The sequence below is a fragment of the Theobroma cacao genome, chromosome 7 (assembly GCF_053813885.1).
Source record: "Theobroma cacao isolate CCN51 chromosome 7, ASM5381388v1, whole genome shotgun sequence".
NCBI lineage: Eukaryota > Viridiplantae > Streptophyta > Magnoliopsida > Malvales > Malvaceae > Theobroma > Theobroma cacao.
The window spans coordinates 3445378-3469218 of NC_142645.1; the positions used below are offsets into that span (position 1 = coordinate 3445378).

The 23841-nt window shown below is 32.5% G+C and overlaps 5 protein-coding genes across 9 annotated transcripts; 3 read left to right on the plus strand and 2 right to left on the minus strand.

Moving 5' to 3' along the window:
• Positions 1-1038: 1038 nt before the first annotated feature.
• On the plus strand, positions 1039-2442 carry LOC18593726 (serine protease, putative (Protein of unknown function, DUF538)). The gene is made up of 2 exons (XM_007021083.3): positions 1039-1628; positions 2209-2442. The coding sequence occupies exons 1-2, from the start codon at positions 1184-1186 to the stop codon at positions 2259-2261; spliced, it is 498 nt and encodes a 165-aa protein (XP_007021145.3). The 5' UTR covers positions 1039-1183; the 3' UTR covers positions 2262-2442.
• A 3108-nt stretch (positions 2443-5550) lies between these two features.
• On the plus strand, positions 5551-7891 carry LOC18593727 (Uncharacterized conserved protein (UCP012943)). Its single transcript, XM_018125087.2, has 4 exons — positions 5551-6035; positions 6615-6786; positions 7181-7274; positions 7366-7891. Exons 1-4 carry the CDS (start codon positions 5650-5652, stop codon positions 7677-7679), a joined length of 966 nt encoding a protein of 321 aa, XP_017980576.1. The 5' UTR covers positions 5551-5649; the 3' UTR covers positions 7680-7891.
• A 454-nt stretch (positions 7892-8345) lies between these two features.
• Positions 8346-13213, minus strand: LOC18593728 (mRNA capping enzyme family protein). The gene is made up of 13 exons (XM_007021086.3): positions 12886-13213; positions 12169-12308; positions 12012-12080; positions 11844-11915; positions 11201-11302; positions 10873-10929; positions 10396-10534; positions 9791-9855; positions 9639-9689; positions 9372-9434; positions 9050-9173; positions 8842-8903; positions 8346-8699 (listed from the first exon to the last, which is right to left on the minus strand). Exons 1-13 carry the CDS (start codon positions 12959-12961, stop codon positions 8601-8603), a joined length of 1119 nt encoding a protein of 372 aa, XP_007021148.1. The 5' UTR covers positions 12962-13213; the 3' UTR covers positions 8346-8600.
• A 1966-nt stretch (positions 13214-15179) lies between these two features.
• BGLU41 (beta glucosidase 41) lies at positions 15180-18580 on the minus strand. 5 transcript variants are annotated; one of them, XM_018124054.2, is made up of 13 exons: positions 18242-18580; positions 18069-18135; positions 17928-17986; positions 17355-17430; positions 17190-17261; positions 17018-17105; positions 16677-16932; positions 16457-16572; positions 16140-16363; positions 16016-16047; positions 15820-15922; positions 15640-15748; positions 15180-15492 (listed from the first exon to the last, which is right to left on the minus strand). In XM_018124054.2, exons 1-13 carry the CDS (start codon positions 18365-18367, stop codon positions 15291-15293), a joined length of 1530 nt encoding a protein of 509 aa, XP_017979543.2. In that variant the 5' UTR covers positions 18368-18580; the 3' UTR covers positions 15180-15290. The 5 variants fall into 5 exon arrangements, with proteins under 5 accessions (XP_017979543.2, XP_088664132.1, XP_088664133.1 ...); XM_088808006.1 differs by lacking the exon at positions 18242-18580 and having other exon boundaries at positions 17355-17420; positions 18069-18134; XM_088808005.1 differs by lacking the exon at positions 15180-15492 and having other exon boundaries at positions 15636-15748.
• Positions 18581-20893: 2313 nt separating this feature from the next.
• On the plus strand, positions 20894-21448 carry LOC18593730 (cell wall / vacuolar inhibitor of fructosidase 2-like). The gene has a single exon (XM_007021091.3). The coding sequence runs from the start codon at positions 20894-20896 to the stop codon at positions 21446-21448; it is 555 nt and encodes a 184-aa protein (XP_007021153.3).
• The last annotated feature ends 2393 nt before the right edge of the window (positions 21449-23841 follow it).

Consider the following 23841-nt stretch of genomic DNA (forward strand, 5'->3'; position numbering starts at 1 on the left):
GATCTGAAATGAGAAAGATTGAGCTTGATTGAGCTTGAGTCCATGCAACAATTTGGCAAAGGGGACCCATTTTTGTGTGTGAATTATTTAAGTTTTGCTTGTGAGAAAAGAAAAGCAATTCCCAAGATTGTAAAAATTGCATGTCATTTGTAAAATTATTCTAAAATCTAATAATTACGGAAAATTTTGAGTGAAAAATTATCTTATAGTTCATTATTAAATAGATTAAGAATGTTGTCAATTTGACAAATGAAAAATTGTATATAATTGAATATTTTATCTCATATATCAAACGCAAAAGAAAAGATAATTAGATAATTTGATAACATCTTAATTGATCATGTAACAAGTTTACATTAATAGTAAATGTTGAATACATTCATTAAGCTCAAATATCGATAAATCGTATATGATTTAAAGTAAAAGAAAAGTAAAAACAATATCAAAATTTCATGGATTTATATTGATTGGTTTAATTATTAATATCTTTTTTGAATGTAATTTTTTCGTATAATATACAATTTTATAAAAAAATAATAAAAAAACTTGTATAAACCTATCAAATTTGATCAATTTTCATGAATGATTTAAGATGCTGCAATTGAATTCCAACTTCCACATGACAACATACCAATTTCTAAGCAGCAACACTCAATAATTATGCACATAAAAACAAAGAGACATAATGCAAATAATGCAAGAGTGCATCATACTTTATACCCTCCCTATCCAATGGACCACTATGTTTCAAAGCTTACAACAGATATTAACACAAGACGAAGCAAAAGCAATGGCAAGTAGTAGGCAACAAATTATATTAAAAATCTGTCACAATAATTAAAAAATATATATATTTATATCAATCAAACCTAAGAGCCAATTAATGTTCATTAGTTGATAAATTACAAAGACAATTAATTAAACCCTAATCAAACCACCCCCTCCTACTTGAGTTGGCCCCAGTCACCAACCGAGGACAAAGGAGTCATCTCATATTTTTCTTCTAACCCTTTTTAAAACAGTCTTTCCACTTTTTTCCCATTCCTCACTCACTCTCTCTCTCTCTCTCTCTCCCCTTCCAGCTCCCTTACACCATTCCTCTCTTAAACCTTTCCTTTCTATTTTCTAATTTTTTTCTCCCCCTTTCTCTTTTCCATCTTTCTATGCATATCAATTATCATCCATGGCATTCTTTAGCAGCAATCAGAGCAGAGTCTATTTAACAAGGCTGCTGTGGTTTTTCATTTTCTTCTGCTCTCTGACCCTCTCTTCTTCTTCAATCCATGATCTCCTTGTTTCAAGAGGGTTACCAGCAGGGCTCCTACCAAAGGAAGTGAAATCCTACACTCTTTCAGAGAATGGAACCCTGGAAGTGTTCTTGGATGGACCATGCTTGACCAAGTATGAGAACAGGGTGTTCTTTGACAGTGTGGTGAGGGCTAACCTCACCTATGGCAGCCTCATTGGAGTCGTTGGGTTGACACAGGAAGAACTCTTCCTCTGGTTACCTGTTAAAGACATCATTGTCGATGACCCCAAATCTGGTCTTATCTTGTTTGACATTGGAGTTGCTCACAAGCAGCTCTCCTTATCCCTCTTTGAAGAACCTCCTGACTGTAAGCCTCAAGGTATCTACATCTTCACCATTTTTTCCCTATTTTTTGGTCATTTATCAGTCAAGCAACACATTGGGAGATAACCCTTTTTATCATTTCATAAACATGATTTGAAAACTGAAACATTCCTTGCATAGATCAGAGTATCTGTCACTTAATCATGATACTTGGAAGATATTTTGTTGGGTGTTTAAGGTTGATGTAGATTTCATATCTATGGTTAGTGAAGGGTGGGGTTTCTGTTATTACTTTGGGAACAAAAACAGCTTTGGATTTTAATGCCAGAACTATGCGTCTGATCAATCCAGTTACATTTCAGTGGTGTTGTTTCCCCTTAATAATTGATTATGTAGTCAGTTTCCTTTTCCTCTTTTCCTTTGTTGTTTGTATTATAACTTTTGTTTTCTTTGTCTATTCTTTCAATTACATAAGAAAATAGCATTTCAGTATAGTACAAGGTACAAGTACGATCAGCACAGAACCCAATTTACTCCTTAGCAGGGCCTTGGTGACTAAAATAAATAAATACCTTAATTTAATTTGTATTATTTCGTATTATTATTTGTAATTTTGGGGTTTTTTGTTTTTGCAGGAATGTTGAAGAATCATGTGAGGAAGGAGAAAGGGTTTGAGGCTGTGAGATAGAGAATAGATGCCCCAAGCTGTTTCAACTTTATTTTCTTTTTTTTTGTTTAATATGTAATAATTAATTAGGGTTTTTTGTCTTCTAATTATAGTTAAATATAAGTAATTTAGGTCTTGTTTAGGAGTTGTAAAAAAGTGGATTTATGGGAATCTAATGTCCTAATCAATTTAGAAGGTCTAATCTTTTTAAACCCTTTTTTTTCCCTTTTGTTTTAATCCATTTTAAAGATTTTTTTTAAAAAAAAGAGATTAGATTAGCACCAAAGCAATGGATAAATTCTTATTTATCTCCCCACAACAATAATTATTATCTACTTTTGATTTTTCTTTTTTTTTAATTTAAAAATTTTTTTTGTTAATAAATTTCACACATGGCTTTTGAATTTTTTCAATTTTCTTATCTATACAAAAATTTTGAAAATAAAAGGTAAAATAGATAATCTTTAACAATTTTTTGAACATTTAAATCTAAGGCTATATATTTATCTAAATGTCAGTTACAAAACCCTTTTTTTTTAAATAATAAACATTTAATCCACTAAAATATTATAAAAATTTTTATAATAATTTCTTAGAACGATGAGAGATTTTTCTCTTCGAACTATTATTTTATACACCGGAAAGTCCCGTTTTATTATAAAATTTATGTTGATATATCAAAACAAAAACATTTTTTTTCATTCATGGATTTTACTATAAAGTTTCTTTAAATTATGATCATAACTTTCTTTCAATCTCTCCTTTCTTAATTAATACTATAGTGCATGTAAATATAATAATTATATATGATCATGAAGGTTTTTTTCTTTTTTATTTTTTTTACAACATGATCTTAACTTTATTTTACGCGGGAAAAGTGGGGTCAGTGTGTTAATATATGTTTGTATTGTTATATGGACCCACAAGCACCTAGTTGGAGGGCACATGAAGCATTTTTTTTGGCCCCTTTTGTTTTCATTGCCTTTGGCTTTTATTTTGGCTTGGCATTATCACAAAGTCTTTGCACTCCTCTTGGTATATTCCCTTCTACCCTCTTTTGGGATATGATATAGCATTGAATTCAAGAGACAAAGTAGCAAATTAGATAATAGGGTATTCTATTGATAAAAATACCCCAAAAATCTCTATATTATATCGTTTTATTCAATTTAATCTTTATAAAAAAATTTATCTAATTTAATCTAATTATTGTGCTATTTAGTGTAATTTGATCCTTATAAGCTCCATATATTATTTGTGAAATCCTTTTTGTAACATTCATGATTTAAATTAATATTCTTATTTATTCTAACATCTAGAGTCATTCTATCTTCCTCACTTATTCATCTATGTTCCAATTCTGACTTAATTCTAGTTAATCAAATTCTTTTTTATCATCAATGAGAAGTCCGTAGCCGTCCAATTTTCAAAGAGAAAAATGTTTTGGCTGATTTTATGACTAACAAATGTTTTGATAGTTCACCGATTGGAGCTTGGGCCTTGTTGATGAATGATACGATGAGAGTTTATTTTCCTTGAATGATTAGATTGTAATATTTTATTTTCCGCGATATAAAAAAAGATCAATCTTACCTAACAAACAAAACTTAAGATACCTTGTCATAAAAATGGTGCACCACTAGCTACTAAAATAAAAATTTAAGGAAGAATAATCCATTCAAACCAAAGCTAAGTCCACATCCAACTAAGCTTTAGAGTATGGGTTTCACTAAAGACATTTTGTATAAATCCACTTAATTAAATCAAAGCTGCCAATGTTACTAAAGTTAGGAAAACCATCAATTATTATAGGACCTTCCCATTTGAAATTCCCATTTATCTCTTTTCTTTTCAATATGGGGAATCTGCCCTTGGCCCTCCTTTTGGTGGGTTCCCTTGTCCTTTCATGTTCATCACCTTGTGAAAAGGTCATGGTTCTAATGTCAGTTTATGCTTTTTTTATTTATTATAATAAATGAGGTCAAGCTCAAAGGGCTAGTTAGTTATACATTAAAGAGAAGAAAGATCAAAGGATTCTTTAAGGGTCATTGTCTCGGGGGATTTTGGTTTGTGGTGAGATTGAAACCATCCAAGACATTGTGATAGTACAATCTATGAGATTAATTATGTTACTGAAAATGGGTTGATAATTTTTTTTTATATAATGAAAAATATAATTATGACCCCCCCCCCCCATGTGATAGTTTCTTAGTACATTGGATGCTGATATATAACCTAATAATCTTCCTTTTTTCTCAATTTTGTGAACTATATGTATGTATCCCTGTTGATGTGTACATTATAGTTGGAAAAAAAACACTAAGCTTAGCAGTCGTAGGTTTAAAACTAGAAACTTTTCGAGTTAGTTCCGAAATTTAATACTTCCTTTGTCTCATTTTATTTGTCTATATTTGACCTTTTTGATTAAATGAATTCAATTTTTTTATATTTTTAAAATTGAATTCATTTTGATTAAAAAGCTCGATAAAGAATGAACACAATGAGATGGACAAAGTATGAAGTGTGATAGTATCAGGCTCGGATTAAGTTAGTGTCGAACGGGGGGTTTAAGTAGAAATTATATGTTTGAATTTTATCATATTTCGTCTTATATTACAATGAATTTATCATTGAAATTTCTTTGATTGAAACTACATTGAATTAATGGAAAAAAAGGAAAAGAATAAAAAAAATGGTTTTAAATTGGTGAGAAAAAAGGGTTTAACTATAGTGTTAGGCAAATATAAATTTGGACCGAAGCTGAATTGCATTATTGGGCTAATATTAAAGCCCAAAGTTTCATGGTGGGTTGGGTTTAGGTTAAAAGGGCTTTCTACATTAACCATAACCTTGATAGGCTGCGGGCCTTAACATTGAAAACAAAAAACAGAGGCTAATTTAGGACCGTCGGATCTGGATACTTTTTAGATAAACAAAGAAAAAGTCAAACTAGATTTTTTGGATAAGCATAATCCAAAAAAAAAGATAAATTTGTTCATACAAAATTTTAAATTAAATAATTGAATAATATATTCCATTAAATGACTGATTATTTTTTATATTATTTAAAAAATGAAATTTCTTTTTTTTTTAGAGTCTACATAAGATTATTTCATAGGAAAATAGCCAAATACTACTAGTATTAGGAATTGAAACGACGCCGTATGGAAGCTTGGTTCCTCTCCAAACGAGGCATTGTTGTGACGTCGACGTCATCACCTTGGGAAAATCATTTCCTTGTCAACTAAAAGGAATAAATAATAATAAAAAATAAAAGCCATAGATTTTATTTTTTAATTTAATTTTGCTCTATAAAGAGCCATATCCATTTCTTCACTTCCTCAAAATTCGCTAGTTCCACAGAAAAGAAGAACAAACCTTAATTTCTTCGAACTCTGTTTTTGGCAATATGGGTGGAGGAGTCATCAGAGCGGCGGCGAAGGTCGCCGGGCTGGGAGTTGTCAACACCGGTTTACGTGCCGGTTTTCAGGTGTCACCGTCGTCAACCGAGCACTCCGTCATGCGAGTCGCCTCTCGTCCGGTTTCTTCTGCGATGGCTGTTTCGAGCGGCGGGGTTTCCTCCGTTGCTGACGCGGCTGCGTCGGTCAATCAGAAGGTGGGTTGGGAGACATTTGATGACTGGGAATTTGCTGGTGGTGTTGAAGAGGAGGTGGCTATGGTAGGGTCCACCGCCTCCGGCGGTGGGGAGCCGATGGCTCGGGTGTTGTTTGGTGGCGTTCCGAGCCATGAGGAGGCTAAAGAAGCCACTGCTGATTTGAAAGATGCGTTGGATAAGTAAGGATATTGCTTTTTGTGAAATTTTAAATATCATTTTAAGATACTTTGATTCTTTTTTTTTTTTATACGCAACTTTGATTCTATTTAGTGCAAATTTGATTCTTTGATAAAGGTCTTGAAAGCCCTTTTGATGATTGTTAGTAGTGTTTATGGTGTATTATAAAAAAGTTGGTTTCTTTTTTTAAAAAAAAAATTCATTTTTTTCTTAAATGTTAGTTTAATGCTTAGGAATTTTTAAGAAAAATATGAATTAAGCTAAAATTTTGGTTATTATTGCTTTTCTTGGATAAAGATGTTGAATTTATTGATTTTTTTAATATGTTTGTTTAGGTGTTCTATTATGTTACTTATATGAGTGTAATGTTACTCATAAAGACTGATTTCAAGAACAATAAACTAAAAAGTTAGAATTTTTGAAGTTGTGGACTGTTCTTGATATTGAAGGTGTAAGTTGCTTAATGATATATTTACTTTTGAGGGTGGGATGGATCACTGATGTTATTGGAATATGTGGAAACCATATTGTTATTTTTTCTGGATGTGTTGGCTAATTTGTTGGTTATTGATTTTTTTAAGGGTTTATCTGTCATCTCCAAATTCTGCTGACACTGCTCAGGCGTGTCCCCTGACGTTGCTTTCATACCCTGAGGAGACTAAAGATTGTGTTGCTTGTAATGTCAAAGCCACTTCAGTGCCAAAACCTGCTATTCAGGCATTCAAATTATTTAATGAGAGTCCTCAAGTTCAGGTTGTGGTTAACCTTTGTTTTTTTTTTTTTTTTGTTCATGTTTTCAAGTACTTATAATTGCTTTGTGGTGTGGAGACCAGTAGACGAGTTTCCTTCCTGGATTCTTGTGCCTTGGGAAATGTTAGATGTGTCTTTGCAATCATTTCTTGCCCTCCAGTTGGCTTTCTACATATTGTGGTGACTTTTGCATTTGTAGTGATCTTCCATACAGAATTATGATAATAATTGTTATTAGGGTCACTTCCTCCCCGATGTAGCTTCCATACTTTGCAAAAGTACTAGGATGCTTATTTGGTTGTTGATTTCCTAATCCTTCAATTTTAGATTTATTCCCTTTACCTATAGGTTATAACATATAAGCTTACTTGGTTGATGGTTTTGGTTTTGCACTCAGTCTGTTGTTACTTCACTTGCTGCCGATCAGAATGTATGGAATGCTGTATTGAACAATTCGGCTTACATGGAATTTGTCCAGTCCCAGAAGACCAGTGAGAATTGTTGCACATTGTTTTTCTGTTACTTTCAATATTTGAAGCATCTTGTACTCCTTTTTTGAATTTAAAAATGAATGTGTTGCAGATGATGAACTTGAAGATCATGGATCTCCTCGAAGCTCTGAATCTTCGGTGAAGTTAGAAGAATATGTTGATGCAAGTCATCCCAAAGACAGTGGAAATCAATTTTCAAATTTTCTACTGAAAGTCAAGACTACTGTGATTGAGTTGGTGAATAAAGCGACTGATTTCCTTCAGAGCCTCTTTACTTTGCCTTCTGCTGAAAATGCCGAAGGAAATGCTGGATCAACCTTCAGTAGTTTTGATAAGACAATTGGAGCTAGCTTGATGGGATTGGCAGTGATGGTTATTATGGTTGTGCTTGTGAAACGAGCCTAGAGTGAAGCTTGATAGCACTCTTATGTGAATTTGCCGATCTTACAATCCCAAAATTCTCCATTTTCATTTGGATGCTTTATGGATGATAATGGTGATGAAAAATACTAGCTTATCTAGTTAAGTACATTTATCAATAGGTGGTCAAGGGTTGGATGTCTTGTACAGCTTTACTTGGTATTAAGCCTTGGAATGAGTTCTCATTTCTACTTTTATATTTGCTATCTCATCATCTCTGGCATAATGCTACACTTCCCCTTTGGTGGTTTCCATGCATTTTTACCTATCTGTTTAGGTGAAACCATCCCATTTTTTGCTGAGCAGTTTTGGTACTTAGGCAACTGAATTCTGATAGAGAGTGTATGGCTTTTTGAGACCATGAGAACTGGGAAGCATAAACAATCTCAAATCGAAGATGATGTGAAAGGTTAGATATCCAAAGTATACAGCAGCTTGAGATTCACAGCCCTTTTCGTATAAATTCTACCAACTTAACAATGACATCTTAGAACTTGCATTACATGGATGACACCGCACGCACATCTGACAGTGAAAAGGCTAAATTTCTACCAACTTGACAAGGAAGTTTTCTAATATTATTGTCATTTTCATAGAACTTAAAGCAAAGCAGAGAGATTTTCTGTCAGTCTACTTTTTTCTTTACTAGTATTTTCCTTGGTCCCAAAATTACAATCTTGAGTATTATAGATTGGCAATTTCTTAGAAGTTTCATGCGGAAGCAATGTCACAACAAGAATCCTGTAAACCTACAAAACTGAATAGCCTTTGAAAAATTTTGTAAGGCTTTGTGAAAAGAGCAAGACCAACTTCACCAAGGTATTGCTCCATGCCCTAGCCGCCCCAGTTATTGTCCCTTTCCAACTATAAATATAAATCTTTGGGATTTTTATTGGGTTTGTCCTGTTATACCCCACTATTAATATACAGGATATCCTCTTTTGCTATTTGCATCTGTCCTTTATCTCTTCTACTATTTGCTTGTGTCCGGTCTGGCTGGCCACGCTGGAAAGAAGATTTTCCGATGAGTTAGTATCATCCAATTGTAAAGGAATTCAAAAGGACGCCTTAATTTGACAATGCATAATGCAAATGGAAAATAAGAGGAGGTATCAGAATCTAATATGATACAGGATCCAAGACCAACCTTCTTTAAAACAAATGCAAGGTATAAATAAGCCACCTCCCACTCATCTGGAGATAATGTGCCTGGGTGCCACAATGAAAAAAACAAAACAATAATTTAATCAGTGTCAAAAAGTAAAAATGACTGGCAAAGATAAATGACTGAAATGAGTCAATGGAAGTGACGAACTTTATGGGGGTTAATGAACTATGGAGGTTAATGGACTTACTCTGGTCTTGGTTACCATCACCTAATGCACCAAGCCTCCGCATAAGCTCTACATATTCAGGTTTTTTCAAGTACTCGTGCACAAATTCATGCGAGTTTTTAACAAAAACTAGTTCTAGATCATACTGCAAAGACAGATACCAGAAAGCATGAACGTAACACATTTATAGTACATAAGAAATCTCAAAAATGCCAAGTGTCAGCTTATATTCAAGTGTGTGAAATTGTTGCAAGGAAAAAGAATTATAATTAGAATAATATTTAAAAGAAGGTTAGAAACCTCCATTTCCTTGAAAAGGGGTTGGCTATGATCAGAATTATACCTCTTCTGCTAATGACTTGAAGAGATGGAAGGGAACAATCCATTCAGGACAGTCGACAGCATCCTGCAACAAAACATCCCAATGGATCATAATAAGCAGAATTCTATGATGAAGTTCAAGAACATAGTTAAGGAGGACAGCAAAAAAGTATGGACCAAATGCATAACGCTATTTTTCCCCCTCAAATTACTGTACTAAAAGCAATAGATTGCTCATGATTTAAAATGAAAGGCTGATATCTAAAATAGGAATTGTCAAAAACAGTACCTCTAAGTGAAACTTGTACTTGATACCAAAGGGGCTTGAAGATTTAAATTTCTGAACCATGTCATAAAAGTGTCAGGATTAGATATTATTTTTAGCCAACATTGATATCTTTCCAAAAATGTAGCTGCAAGATAAAGGAGGATCCCATTCACCTTGTCAGAAAATTCTTCGTCAAACCGTATCCAGTAGACACTGTTGCCAAAGGCCAATCCTTCAGCTGCATATTCACAGTGAAAATAGCATCTCCAATCAAGAATGACAAAAGTAGTCAGTCATGCCCAACAATCCAAATGCTCAAAAATGGCAGGGAAGAAATGACAAGAAACAGAAGAAATCTTGCTTTGCAAAAATATATAGTCTAGAAAGAAATAGTTAATCATGACTAGATAACCTAAAACCGATTTAAACATACAACAGCTGAGATATGTTAAAACTTTACCAAGAAGACTATGCCATTGCTTTTCTGATTGGTATAACGAAACGATAAAATAACATGATGTTATTTACTTGAAATACTAGCTTTTGGTCACTTAACAAATCTATCATTAAAATTTGGATACACAGATATGCGAGGTGATAGAGGCACCTACCTATTTTAGCTTTTTGTGGAAATCAAATTTCCCATTTAATTATATTAAATGTTTATAGATTGGATGCTTCTTGACTCTAAATTTCAATTATTGCTTCACTTAACTATACATTCTCTATAACATTTTTTGTAAGACAAGAAATATAAAAGCAAGTTGCAATTTTCAACCTTCTCTAAGTTTTTTGATTATCACATTGGCATCTGGCATTGTCCCAATGAAGGTGCCTCCTGGACGAAGTAAGGCTGATACATTGGCCAGTGCCCGACGTGCACGCGCTTCTGTAGACCAGGAATAATGCATGGCAAACTGCATAATTCAAGATAGCACTTTTACAACCACAATTATGGTTTCAGTTATATATAGAGCTAGCATGAAAAAGCAGCTTAGTTTGTAGCATGGGTAGCTGTAATACATATGCAGCATTTTGTTAAGAATATTGTCAAAAAATACTAAAAAACTCCAGCAAAAAGTTGTGAATAATAACCAACTCATTGACTTGGCAACATATTGGTAAATAGCTTCAACAGATAAAATTTCCAAAGTTGTGCTAAACCTTTGTAGTAATTTTATCATGGGGCAGCAGAATAGACATATAATAGCAGATTTTCCAACTATTCAAGAAAACATCAATAGCACTCAATCACCTGGCAACTGCAGATATCAAAAGGAGCATCATCGGCCAAAACTCTATCCAGGCGTACCTGAAAATCATCAAAATATAAAAAATTTGAAACATATCCTCTAACACCTGCTAAACCTTGTACATCCTTAATAAGTTGGTCCCAAGGTCCAGTTCACCAAAAGGCAAATTTGTTTCACTGGGATGGATATCTGTTCTGTATGGCACTAATCAATATTGTCCACGACTAAGCATGCCATTTTATGTGATAATAATTCCAGAGAAGTAGAGACCAACTTAGCTAGCCAGTAATTAAGATGTGTTTCAAAAGTGACTATCAATATTGCCATTACCTCATAACAATCTCCACATATGAGACGGGCAGGAAAAGTGAACTTTTTGCGACGTTGATGATGGTCTGCATCACCATTATATCGCGTACGGCAATCTTCTATCTGTGCATAAATGGAGAACGCAAAATCAATATGGCAACTTGTGACATAAATAGTTATCAAAAGAAGATTTTTTTCCACTTCTGTTCTTTCCTCTCTAATTTCCTTTTTGGGTGTGGACGAGGGTGGGATGCAAAGCATATAGCAAAACAACTTTACTGCAAGCTGTTATTGGCCTTAGAAACACATGATTTATTTGTGATTTTAAGCTAGAAACTATCTAAACTGCCATTGACTATTGCACAGGACTCACGTTTCAGAAAGCTGCATTTTGAAATTATTTCATGAGGTCATACGTAGAACTAACTGTGCAACAAACCCAAGGATTAATTCACATGTGTCTATTTGGAAACGAATTCAATCATGGCATCATATTTACCAATGGTACTGCTTAAAGAAATTAATCTTCAGAATAAGTATGATTGTAAGTACTCAAGGAGGCCCAGATACCAGATAGATTGACCACAACTTGACTGACCGACTAATACGGAAAATAGAGTGAACAAAAATAGAAAAAAAAAAAGAGAGTATTTCAGCACTTCACCGAGCCGTCAGCTATATCAATGCCAACATAATATCCAATTTTTGCTTTATCCCATTTGATGAGATCGCCACCCTAAAACACATAAAATAAACAATAACAGAAGGTTTAAAATACTTTGAATTCGCATGAAAAAAGATAATTTAAATAAAAATAAGTGTCCTAAAATACCTTGCCACATGCAAGATCAAGAACAGCATCACCCCGACGAGCATAAAGCTGAATCAACACACTTTTAATCTGTCCAACGAAAGAAGAAAATGAATGACAAAAGATTCAAAAGCATATCATCAATTCACGAAGCAGTTCATGAGATTCAATGACATACCCAGTTATTTAGCTTCTTTAAGTGAATGATAGGACTTGCTTCTCGTTCTTCCAAAGTTTGATTTGTTCTTGCACTATAATGGTCAGCCACTTTCCGAGCAAAAATTTTTGTGCTTTCATCCTCCAAAAATTGAGCATCACCTAATACCACAACACAATTTCAGCTTCTTTAGCAAAAGTTTTACACTGAATCCTTCAGTTTTAGCCATAAAGCTAACAAACAAAATTTGCATTCTTTTCCTATCCTCTCAAACTAAACCTTATGAACTTTAAAAGCCAAGTTCAAAAAATAAACTCGTTATCAAAAACCTGATAAAAAGAATATAAAACTAAATTGCATCTGAAGCAACTAACCTATTGTAAAAGATTGAAAACTTTCTATTTACTTTCATTCAGCTACAACACAAGTTTAGCTGCTTTAATGCAAACCTTTTCATACTAAATTCTTCATTACTTAATATTTCACTTAGCAATTAAAAAATTGGGTTATTTTTTCTTGTTTTCTTACATTTAACCATACGAACTTTAGAGCCCAATTGCAAAAATCAACACTTTAACCAAACACCCATAAATTAAACTAAACTAAACTAAAGGAAACTATTTTATTAACTTTAACCAAACCGCAACTATAATTCGATAAAATATAAGAAACCCAAAGTTCTAAAATTTAACTAATTACACACAAGACTATCAAGAGCCTCATAAGAAACAACCCCACCTTCAGGGTTATGTTTGAATCTGGATTGAGGTGGACCAAAAGAGGAAGATGGAGATTCTGGGTATCCACGTTTCATAGCCAAAATTATGAAACGAAAAAAGAAGAAGAAAATTGTTCTTTTCTTGAGGTTCCTGTAAGAAAAGGATCAAATGTGATTTGAAAGACCAGTTCTTTTTTATGGTTCCTCTTTGGGGGCTTGGGTGTTTTAGGGAACTGAAGAAACAGGGAAAAACAGACGTGGGTGTTTCGTTTTTGGAGGGGTTGGTTTTATCTGTGGCCTGCAATGAAAGGGGAGAGAGAGAGGGGATATTGGGCTAAGTGTTTTTGTGCATGACCCTTTGAGTCAAAGAGAAGTTTGGTTTATTGGGTTTTACTTGATGAGGTGGAGTCAGGGTGTTAGCCGCTGGGAAAGAAGAATCTGTGGGCTTTTGTCGGCTGTTGGATTTTATTCGTAGATTTGTTTTCTCTTTGTATCCACAGAACGTCACCGTTCAGCTTGGTTTCTTGTTGTGGATAGATTATAGCATGATATCTTTTCTTAGCTAGGCTTGAGCAAAGATAAAACATTGCTCCAAGATTTCAGAAGAGTTCTGATTGGAAATGGAAACCGTTTATGCACCCTTTGATTCCTAGTTAACATTGCAGACGAGAGATTTTGTCCTATTGACTATGTTTGCGGACATAGTTAAGAGTTATCTTACATTGTATATTTTTAAAATAAAAAATTATCTCGTGTAATAGAAAACTACCTTAATCACTATGTCATATAATGAAAAGTTACGTGAATTTAAACATAATAAAAAATTACATGAACTTAAAAATTATGTCACACAGTATGATTGTTGAATTGTAAATGATTTTTCATGTAAATAGTTATCTCTTTGTAAAGAAACGTGTTGAAAAAATACTATTCAATCCAAAAATTATGATACAATAAAAAACACTCAACTCAAAAGTTTAGAAATAAAAAGTTATTTTTTCATATTGTAGCTAAAAGATTATATTTTATAGAATAAATAGTTATAATTTTATAAGGTAATTATTGAAATAATATATTGTCTCTTACAAAATGCAAACGTGTTTTTAGTTTAAAACAAAAAAGTACTTCAATAAAAGGTTTGTATCTTTGAGAAGAAATACTTACAAGTCTATATAAAGAATTTATTACCAATCATTTTGACATGCTAAAAATAAATAAGATAAAAGCAGAAAAATCAAAAGTAGTTTTTTCATATTGTAAGTAAAAGATTATATCTTATAGAATAAATGGTTGTCTTCTCATAAGTTAATTATTAAAACAATATATTGTATTTTGTAAAATGCAAATATGTTTTTAATTTAAGACAAAAAGGTACTTTGATGAAAGATTTGTATCCATGTAATTTACTTATTGCAGAAAGTAGTTTTTAGGATCGAATAACTTTGTAAATCTTTGAATGTATTTAGCGGTCTACTCTTATATAATACAAGATGAAATTAGATGTTGACTTCATTGTATACTCGAAGTTATTCGTGTTATTCTTCTTAGCATATCAAGTGATGTGAGCGACATAAGTCTTAAAGATATATTTTGAAGCTAATTTCACTGATTCTTTAAATTTCATCTAAATCGCATTTGCACCAACATTTTATGCAATATTTTTCTTTTTTGCCAATATGGCAGGTTGAAGCAGCTGTTAAGGTCATCAACTCGTCATGAATCTTTGACTAGAAAATTTCATTTGAAGGGCATTGCCAAGATAAATGAGTCTGATGTATCCTTCTGTCTTTTGTGTATCCTTTGTTGAGAACCCTTTCCAGTAGAAAATGTAAAGATTTCCTTGGAAGTTAACAAACAAGTTCGTAATAGATGTTACTGCTAATATGCATTAATTACTGGTTTGGGTTTTTTCATCCAAATTTGATATGAAAGGCAGATTCCTTTGACAAAACTAGACTTCCTTGGCAGTAACTAGCCAATGCATTCCAAATGACATGTTGGTTTTCGTTGTTTGGTTGCTTGTTCATGGAGGTCTAGCTTTTCAATTTGCAACTTTTATGTTGGAATGTCAGGCTATTCGACTTTTGGGTCTCATGAGTTGCTGAAACTTCTGGCTTTGGTTTATGATTAAAATGAATATGATTAGCTTTAGTCATCTGTCACCCATTTTCAGCAACTTGTGCAGAAAATATTGGTTTTGGCATGTAGCAAATGATTTCCTCCTAATTGAGGTCCCATTTTTTGATGCAATGAGATTAGTTGAACTGGCACCAGAAAATAGAGGAGATGAATTGGGGAAAGAGGAAAAACAGGATTGATCCATGCAGTCGTGGTATATTTTTCATTCCTTATATTTGTTACTATTTTCTTTTTCGAATTTCAATGGTGTGACATTTACATATTGTTGCAGATTCAACAAGAAGTATTAAATCTGGTTCCTCAAATTGCTCAAATGACTTGGTCTGAGTACACCTTTAAACCATTCAACAGAAGCCTTTGGAATCCTTGTAAGATTGTTTTTGTAGTCCACAAAGTAGAGTCCAAACCGGACGGTGTAGCCAGAGTTCCATTCCCAGTTATCCAGCAAAGACCACACAAAATAACCCCGCACATCACAGTTGTCTTCCCTGTGTTCATTTTCAACTTCTTCTGTCAGCTAACTATGTAATAGTGCTTCAAATCGAAACAGCTGACTTCAAATTGAAACAGCTGATTCTGAAGCACCCCAGTTCAGAACTGCAGGAATTACAAACTATAGCAGGATTGTTGATTACCTTATAGCAGCTGATAGGTTTGACAGATAATCCCTGTGGAATTTTATCCTCTTGTCATCTTGCAAGGCCTTTTTCATGTTTATGAATGGGCTATTTAGATCATCCATGCCTGCAGGAGTGTTAACTGTGTAACATTTCCTAGAAGCTTGGAGGATAAGCTCTGAGGTTGAAAGTACTCACCATTTTCTGTTATTATAGCAGGTGGATTCCCATATTTATCTTTCACATATCTAGCCAACTTCCTGATGCCCCATGGGACAACACGTAGCCAGCGTGAAGCTGCCTGGAGGAGGAAGTACTCATCAGCACCAGCTGACTTTTATATATGATTTCTATAACAAAAATTTAGGTTTCACAGTAAGTTGTCAGGACATACTCTTTCTCCGATTGCAGCTCCACCTCGAAAAGCTACCATTAAGATGTATATGAAATTATTACTTTTCTATGAGTTCATATTCTCATTGCAAAGATTTATAAAAGATTATGTTCTGGCATCTTACAGGTAGTAATGACAGCAGCATCAGATGAAGCATCCTGCAAGATTAGTTTCCTGATGCGAGTTCTGTCATTCCTGGCATATAATGTGGTATAATGGTTTATGCCAATGAAGTCCAGAGACCCTAGTAGCATTTTGGACATCTCTGGTAAAACTTGAGGTAACCTCTCTCCAACAAGCCTTTTCATTGAAAGAGGATAGTCACCAAAGAAAAGTGGATCAAGGAACCTGATACAATGAAAAGCAGATTAAGGAATCTGATTCAAGAATTTGATTTATTCCGTAATGTCGTGAAGTGTAGAAATTAGCATCAGATATTACCATCCAATCCCAAAATCCATTGCTCTATTTGCTGCATCTTTATCCTCGTCGCTTTCAGAGATTGGTTCATACCATTTGGCATCCAGTGCCATTCCAATTTGTCCTCCCTGTCTTTCCTGAAAAGCCAAGATATAGGAATCAAAACCATCTCCAATACTTTTTTACTAATTTTCATTGAAAAATCATAGTGATGTGTGATGAAACATTTGATTCGGGATACCTTGAAATTTTTCCGGTAACTGTGATAAGCAGCAGCATGAGACAGTAGGATATTGTGAGCTACAATATATGGTTCAGTGGATGAGTTTCCTGTCTTACAAAGTAGACCCCCAAGAATTGAGCACCTTCCAGGAGCTTGAATGCCTGAGTCATAACCCTGGATTGAGAAACCGTGAGGTTCGTTGAAGGTGATCCAGTGTTTTACTCTGTCTCCAAAAGCTTGGAAGCAAGTAAAGGCGAAATGCTCAAAGTCATCTCTGTAATTAATTGCATTCTCTTTGTAAAATCTGTTCTTTTTTCTATCTGCAAAGATTTTCATATGCACAATTCTGTAATACTTACACTATCTGTCTACTCAACCATCCTTCATATTTATCCTCAAGCATCTGTGGAAGATCCCAATGATATAGAGTTACATAAGGCTGGATTCCTGATTGAAAACAAGAGCTAAAGCTTCAATAATTTTATCTACTCCATGAAAGTTTTAACTCTCAGCAATGTTCTTACAGTCAACCTTTCTGTATCAAAGCATCAATGAGTCTGTTGTAGTAGTTTATTCCTTCCACATTAGATTCCCCTGCTCCATCTATTGACAGTAATATTCTAAAGCAATTACTGATATTATCAGATGATAAAAGAACAAAAGAAAACTGAAACTTCAGACCGCATTCAAGCTTACTCGGAAATATTCTTGACCAAGATATTGAAAATCTGTAAGCATCCATTCCCAAATCCTTCATCAAGTCTATATCACTCTGAAAAATTTGGTCAGTAAAAGACAAACTAAAGCTTTGGATTGACTTACATAAATATATAAATATTTTTTTGACTTTATGCATATTGTCTTCTTTGAATTTTCTCATGTGTTTTTATTCTATTATTTAATAAATTGGTGGCACATCTTCATCATCCAGTCTTCTTGTCATTATATATCAGTTCCATAATTACCATGAATGATTATGTAATTTATGTTATTGATTCTTATCCAAATGGGTTCTCCTTCCTTAGCTATTGGGCGGTGCACTAAGCTTTCATATCAATTTTCTTTACACTTTTGACTATTTTTTGTGTTTTCTTTTTCCTTTGGGTTGGTGAGGCAGAAAGTTCCTTCCACCAGCTTTCTTTACAAAGAATGACAGAAAAGGCTATCCTATCATCAACTTCAGAGGGAAACAGAAGAAGAAAGAAAAGAGTTTGAACTGATCATCATAATCATATATATTCTTTGCCTATATCTATGCATGTAATTCACCTCAAACCGATGATACTGATCAACAGCCGTGTCTGCATTGCTGAAGTCCATAATCTTCCCTGATTGAACACATAAAACGAAAAAGCTGAATATATTGGAACTATGATTTCCTTTCCGGGATTTATGGTATTATTACCTTACCTGGTTTTCTAGTGAAGGTATCCCATATGCTATCTCCCTTGTTTCCTTCATTGACAGCTCCTTCAAACTATATACCAGATTATAACATTCAGATTAAGCAATGCTTTTCCAAAAACCAAAACCAAAACCGAAGGCAGGGTTATCTGTCTATCCAACTAGCCAATTAACATCACCTGGTAAGCAGAAGAAGCTGTTCCAAAGGTGAAACCATGAGGGAAATCAGCTCTCCTAACGGATTCTGAGCTGACAAAAAAGAGCCTGGTTATCAAAAACAAGACCAGCAGGGTAATGATTGACATAGGTGAAGCTATAGCTAGGCTTCGACAAGGTGTTTAATGAGAGGGGTAGGTTGTTGCCTGCAGGATACTATATAAGAAAAAACAATGTTAGTTATCTTTGTTGTAAAGTCTAAGAATACACTCTGAACAAGAAATATATTGGGGTAAATTTCTCTTGCAGGTGAAGATGTTTCAAGGGATAGGCTATGAGGTGGCCTGGTGTGAAGTTGTTTGTGTAAGCTATCTTGCCTTCCATGAACACGTTACTGTAGAGAAAGTTTATTAATAACACAGATTTAGGACCCACCAAGAGGAGAGAGTGCAGGAAGTGTGGGGACAAAACACACCAACAACTTTAAAATACTAGAAAAAAATACTAGAAATGAGTACGAAGATGACATGTATGAATGATAAAGCTAAAGCATATAGTTCTTTTTCTAATTTAATAACTAATTAATTTCTTATAATAAATTTTTCCCGGGAACATATCTCTGTCGAATAATACACTACAGTTAACCAATTATAATTATAAATTACGTTAAAATTATAAAAAAATATTATGTAGAAAAGAAAAATGATATCCAACTTGCAAGATCAAAGATTTAATCTCTTGACCTACGGATTATTGAGAAGACATGTAATTAATCGCCTGATTCTCAATTTTGCTTGTATCTATAAAATTACTTTTAAATTTAAAATGTAATATAAAATTACAAGTTATTCAAACGTTTTGTATAATTTGGTAGTTGTATAATTTTTGGATAAGGAAAAATACAAAAGGTTAGGGTCAAAGCTTGGGTTCCCATTAAATTTGGTAAGAAAAGAAATATTGCATGCTTTATATGATTAAATAATGATTAAACACATATAATATAGGAATCTCACCTAGATTGGACATTGTCATGTACCAATTGAGTGGAGGATTGGATCCATTGACTGTAACCTTCAAGTTGAAGCTTGGGTTGTGCATGAATTGCGTGGAAAATGTATCAATTTTTGTTCCATGCCCTGCTGACACCTGCTAGTCAAGAAATTTTCTTGGAATATCACATCTTTTCTATTGCTTTTTTATCTTTCTTTTTCCTTCCTTTTTTGTTCACTATATATACTTTTTGGATGGATAATTCTTCTCCCTCAATTTTCCCTTAATCTAATTAATTTTCGGCTTTGGAAATTCTTATTATTTTCTGAATTTCAAATTATAAGAAAAGAATACAATAAAATAAGTTTTCGAAATCAAGTTGATGTGTCCAAACTCGAAGAAAAACAATTTACCTAACATATATAGACTAGTCTTTTTTATAAAATACTGTACATTTTGTCTAAATTAATTTTCATTGACACTGCATGATATAAGACATACCTTTTTTTTTTCTTTCATGTTTTTTTGATGGGGAAAACAAAGATTTTATATGATTATCCATAAGCTTGACTATGCTTGCACGCATCCATTCTTTTCCACGTCTGCAAGTAGTTGGAAAGAAGCATATGCATAATGCATAATGCATAATGCATGCAAAATAGAAGGAAATTTCAATTTGAAACTCTTTGGAGATAGATTGTCTTTATATCATAATTGAGTTGATTTTGTGAAGAAAGTTTTATCCAAATGAACCATGAAGAAACGTATTACTAATTCAATTAACCCCTAAATTAAATCATTTGAGAATTATATTGTCTATGTTTTTAGTTTCATTAATATCTCGAGAATTATTGCAGGTGGTGGAAGGAAGTTGATTTTGCCTCAAAAGCTATACCTTTTGCAAGGGATACAGTGGTGGAATGCTTCTCTTTCTGATTCTGGGACTTTGCTATGAGCCCAAATACTCTTCTTTCATAAAAAATACATGACAGGAACAATAGCAATAGCCTGATGTTTATGGCACCTTGGAAGAGCTGAACGTGTTTACTGATGCCATTAAAAGGTGTTTGCTTGTATATGAATGGTTTTCAATCCAAACAAAGTTGCTTCATTATTTATTTTTTTATCTCAATATCACTCAGTTAATAATGGTTATTTAGCTTCAGATGAGAAGTTGCAGCTGCAGATTCTTTACCTGAACATATACAAACATTTTACCACTGCTCTTTGATCTCAACAAGGAACGGCAGGACAAGCTGACCAGTGATGGAAAAATCCTATCAAACATACTATGCAAAAGAGGCTGTAAGATTGTATCTATTAATCCGGTTAATGGGTGTCTATATATAAACACTGATTAAGGGTACTTTAAATATTATTTTAATTTTTTTTCATTTAATGCATTATTTAATTTACTAAATTCAAGAAGGAATAGTTCAATTAATTAATATTTAAGGGATCTTTTTCCTTTTCTACTTCTTATTTGAGGTGATATTCCTGGAGATATGGAATCCGTTATATAAATAACTTTCCTAAGTAGATTCATGCTATATAATATAATATTAATTATAAAATCCACCAAATCCTTTTTGACAAATATTTTGTTTATAAAACCTTATGCCTCTTCCTAACTTTATCTCATTGGAGTTGAATTTCTTTGCATCCTGCTTTTCTAGAAACCAAGAATGGGTAATCTTTTCCCTGCCATGGTGCCCATAGCTCTAATCCCTTTTCTTGTTTTCCATCAATCTTTCCTAGTAGCTGGTGAGGAAGCAGGGAAGGCTCTAATTGCAAAGACTTGCAACCAAACTGAGTATCCTGAAGAATGCATCTCAGCTTTGGAGTCAGATGCCAGTAGCCTCAGTGCCAACTTAACAGGACTAGGCAGGATTGCAGTAGAGCAATCTGCCTCTAAGCTTAATCAAACCTTATCCTATGTTGATTCCTTGGTCAATAATGCAACTGATTATGCAACTTGGGCTTCCCTTGTGGTCTGTCAATATTCTTACAATGCCAGTGCCAACCAAATTCAACAAGGTCTCCAGGCTTTTGATCAGCTCAAGTATGATAAAACCTACCAAAGTGTTGCTGCTGTCAACCAAGCTGTCATTGAGTGCAATAACCAAGGATTGGGAATTTTAACCCAAGTTGACACTGCTTTGTTTAGGCTTACCAAGGATGCTATGATGATTGTTGATCTCCTGTATTATGCTAACTCAAGTTATATATTTTCTTTGTAATAATGTATCTAATAAATTAAGTTTCGATGAAATACGAATAAAAGAGTAATAAATTTTATGAGATTTCGTTGAGTAACATTTTTAATAGCAACAAAATTAAATAATCAAATTAGCACATTTTTTCTTCGAATAATCTTATTTTCGAGCCCAAATCACATGCCAAAACTATCCTCATTCTTTCAACTCATTCCATTCTATGATATTCTATTCTCCCTCATTCAAAGGGGCATTTCTGTCATTCTAGCTCATACTTGTTACTATTTTGAGAATAAATATGCATTTTTCCTTTTTGACTAAAGAAAATGACTTAGACAAATAACAATTAAATTTAAACACGTCAATGTTTTTACTTTGACGGAAATATCATCTACTTTTGAAAAATAATTATTTTCCTATTTCAATGAAAGAAAATGATATTAATATTGAATGAAATAATTAACGTTGGTTTAAGAAATTTGTGTTTATTAAATGAAATTATAAATATAGCACTTAAGTATTTGGTTCATTAGTTGATGTATAATCTATTTGCCTAAAAAGTAGGTTTAAATATATTTTTCCTTAATTATAAGAAAAACAAAATTATATATGTGTGTATCTATGTGTGTTAATTATTTGTTGATTGGACTGATGGCTAAATACACATTTAATCCCAAAAGGAGAACAAAATTCTAGAAAGAAGTCATATATAAATTAATGTTGATAATAAAAACTGTCCTACATGGTTTTCTTGAAGAAATGGAGAGGCTATGAAGAAACTCTCTCTCTTTCTTTTGGAAGAATAGAGGTTCGGATTATACTTTTTGAGCAGAGAATCATCTACATCGACTATTGAATAAAATAGTTAAATACCAAAGGAAGTCGTTGATCATTTCATCATGAACTAATTACAGAATTACCTAAACTATAATAAAATCATATTAAAAAACTAGGTTATTATAAATTTGGCCGATGTTATTTAAAAGTATGAATTTAAATCTTTCATAATATTTTTTTGGATACATAAAATATAGTTCGCTATTAATTCTTAGTTCTACAAACTTCCCTTTTTATCTTGTAAATTTCATCATTGTATTAAGGGTCCGTTTGGTAATCGAAAAATGATTTATTGAGAAAAAATTTTTCTGTTTAAAATATTTTATAGAAAAATTTAATATTTTCAGTTGTTTAGATAAACTGTTGAAAGCATTTTTATTGTTTGGATCATCTTATAAAAAATATTTTCCACCATCATGGTGAAGTTATTTAGGTGTTAAAATGACAATCATTGAAATATTTTTTATTATAATTATTAGTTAAATTTATTCAATTTATAAATAAAAAATTTAATTGCATTGAATGATTTCATTAAAAAATATTTTTTAATTTTAATAGCATTGAATAATTTAAATATTAATATTTTAAATTAAAAAAATTAAGTTAAATATTAATTTTTTTATTTATTAAAATTAAATATTAATATTTATCAAATTTAAGGTCCGTTTGGTAACCGTAAAATAACTAGTTGAACAAAAATGATTTTTGTGTAAAATATTTTATAGAAAAATCTAATATTTTCTGTTGTTTGAATAAATTGTCGAAAAGATTTTTTGTTTTTTGAATTATCGTGTAAAAAAAGTTTTCCATGATCACCTATCTTCAATAATTTTGTTTAATAACACCAAAAAATATTAACATTCACCAATTATACAATATATTCAAAATATTTTTTAATATTAAACTATTATATATAAATAATATTTGTTTATTTTACATAATATTGTATACTGATTAATTTGCTAAATCAATAAATCATAAATTAAAGCTAAAAGATCATTTGATAATCGGAAATTAACTTGTTTGAAGAAAATTTTTTCTATGAATAACATTTTACAGAAAATATAATATTTTTTATTTAAATGTATTGAAAAAAATAGTTTGTTATTATTTTGATCACTTATAAGAAATATTTTCTATCATAATCCATTTTCAAAAAAATTTTCACCTTGATACATAAAAATATCAACATTCATCTATTCCCGACTATTAGAACTCATCAAAACACTAGAAAATCAACCTAAAAAAATCCATAATCCAAAAAGCCAAAAATCATTTTCAAAAAATATAAAAAATCACAACCGTTGAAACCTGAAAATCCACCTTAAAACCAGCAGGAAAATACGCAAGAATAAAAAAAAAAGGAAGAAAAACAGTTCAAAATGGTGAAAACAAGTGAAATGAACATCAATTATTGGATTAATCAATTAGAAATAGTTAAAAATAAATTTAAATATTGAGGATCTGAAAATCGATAATTTAAAGTGGAGATTTAAAAAGGAGAGAGATTTGAAGCTGGAGTTGACGCAAAAGAGAAGATTTGTAGAAAAGAACAGCAAAACAGTGATTTGAAGTTGAAG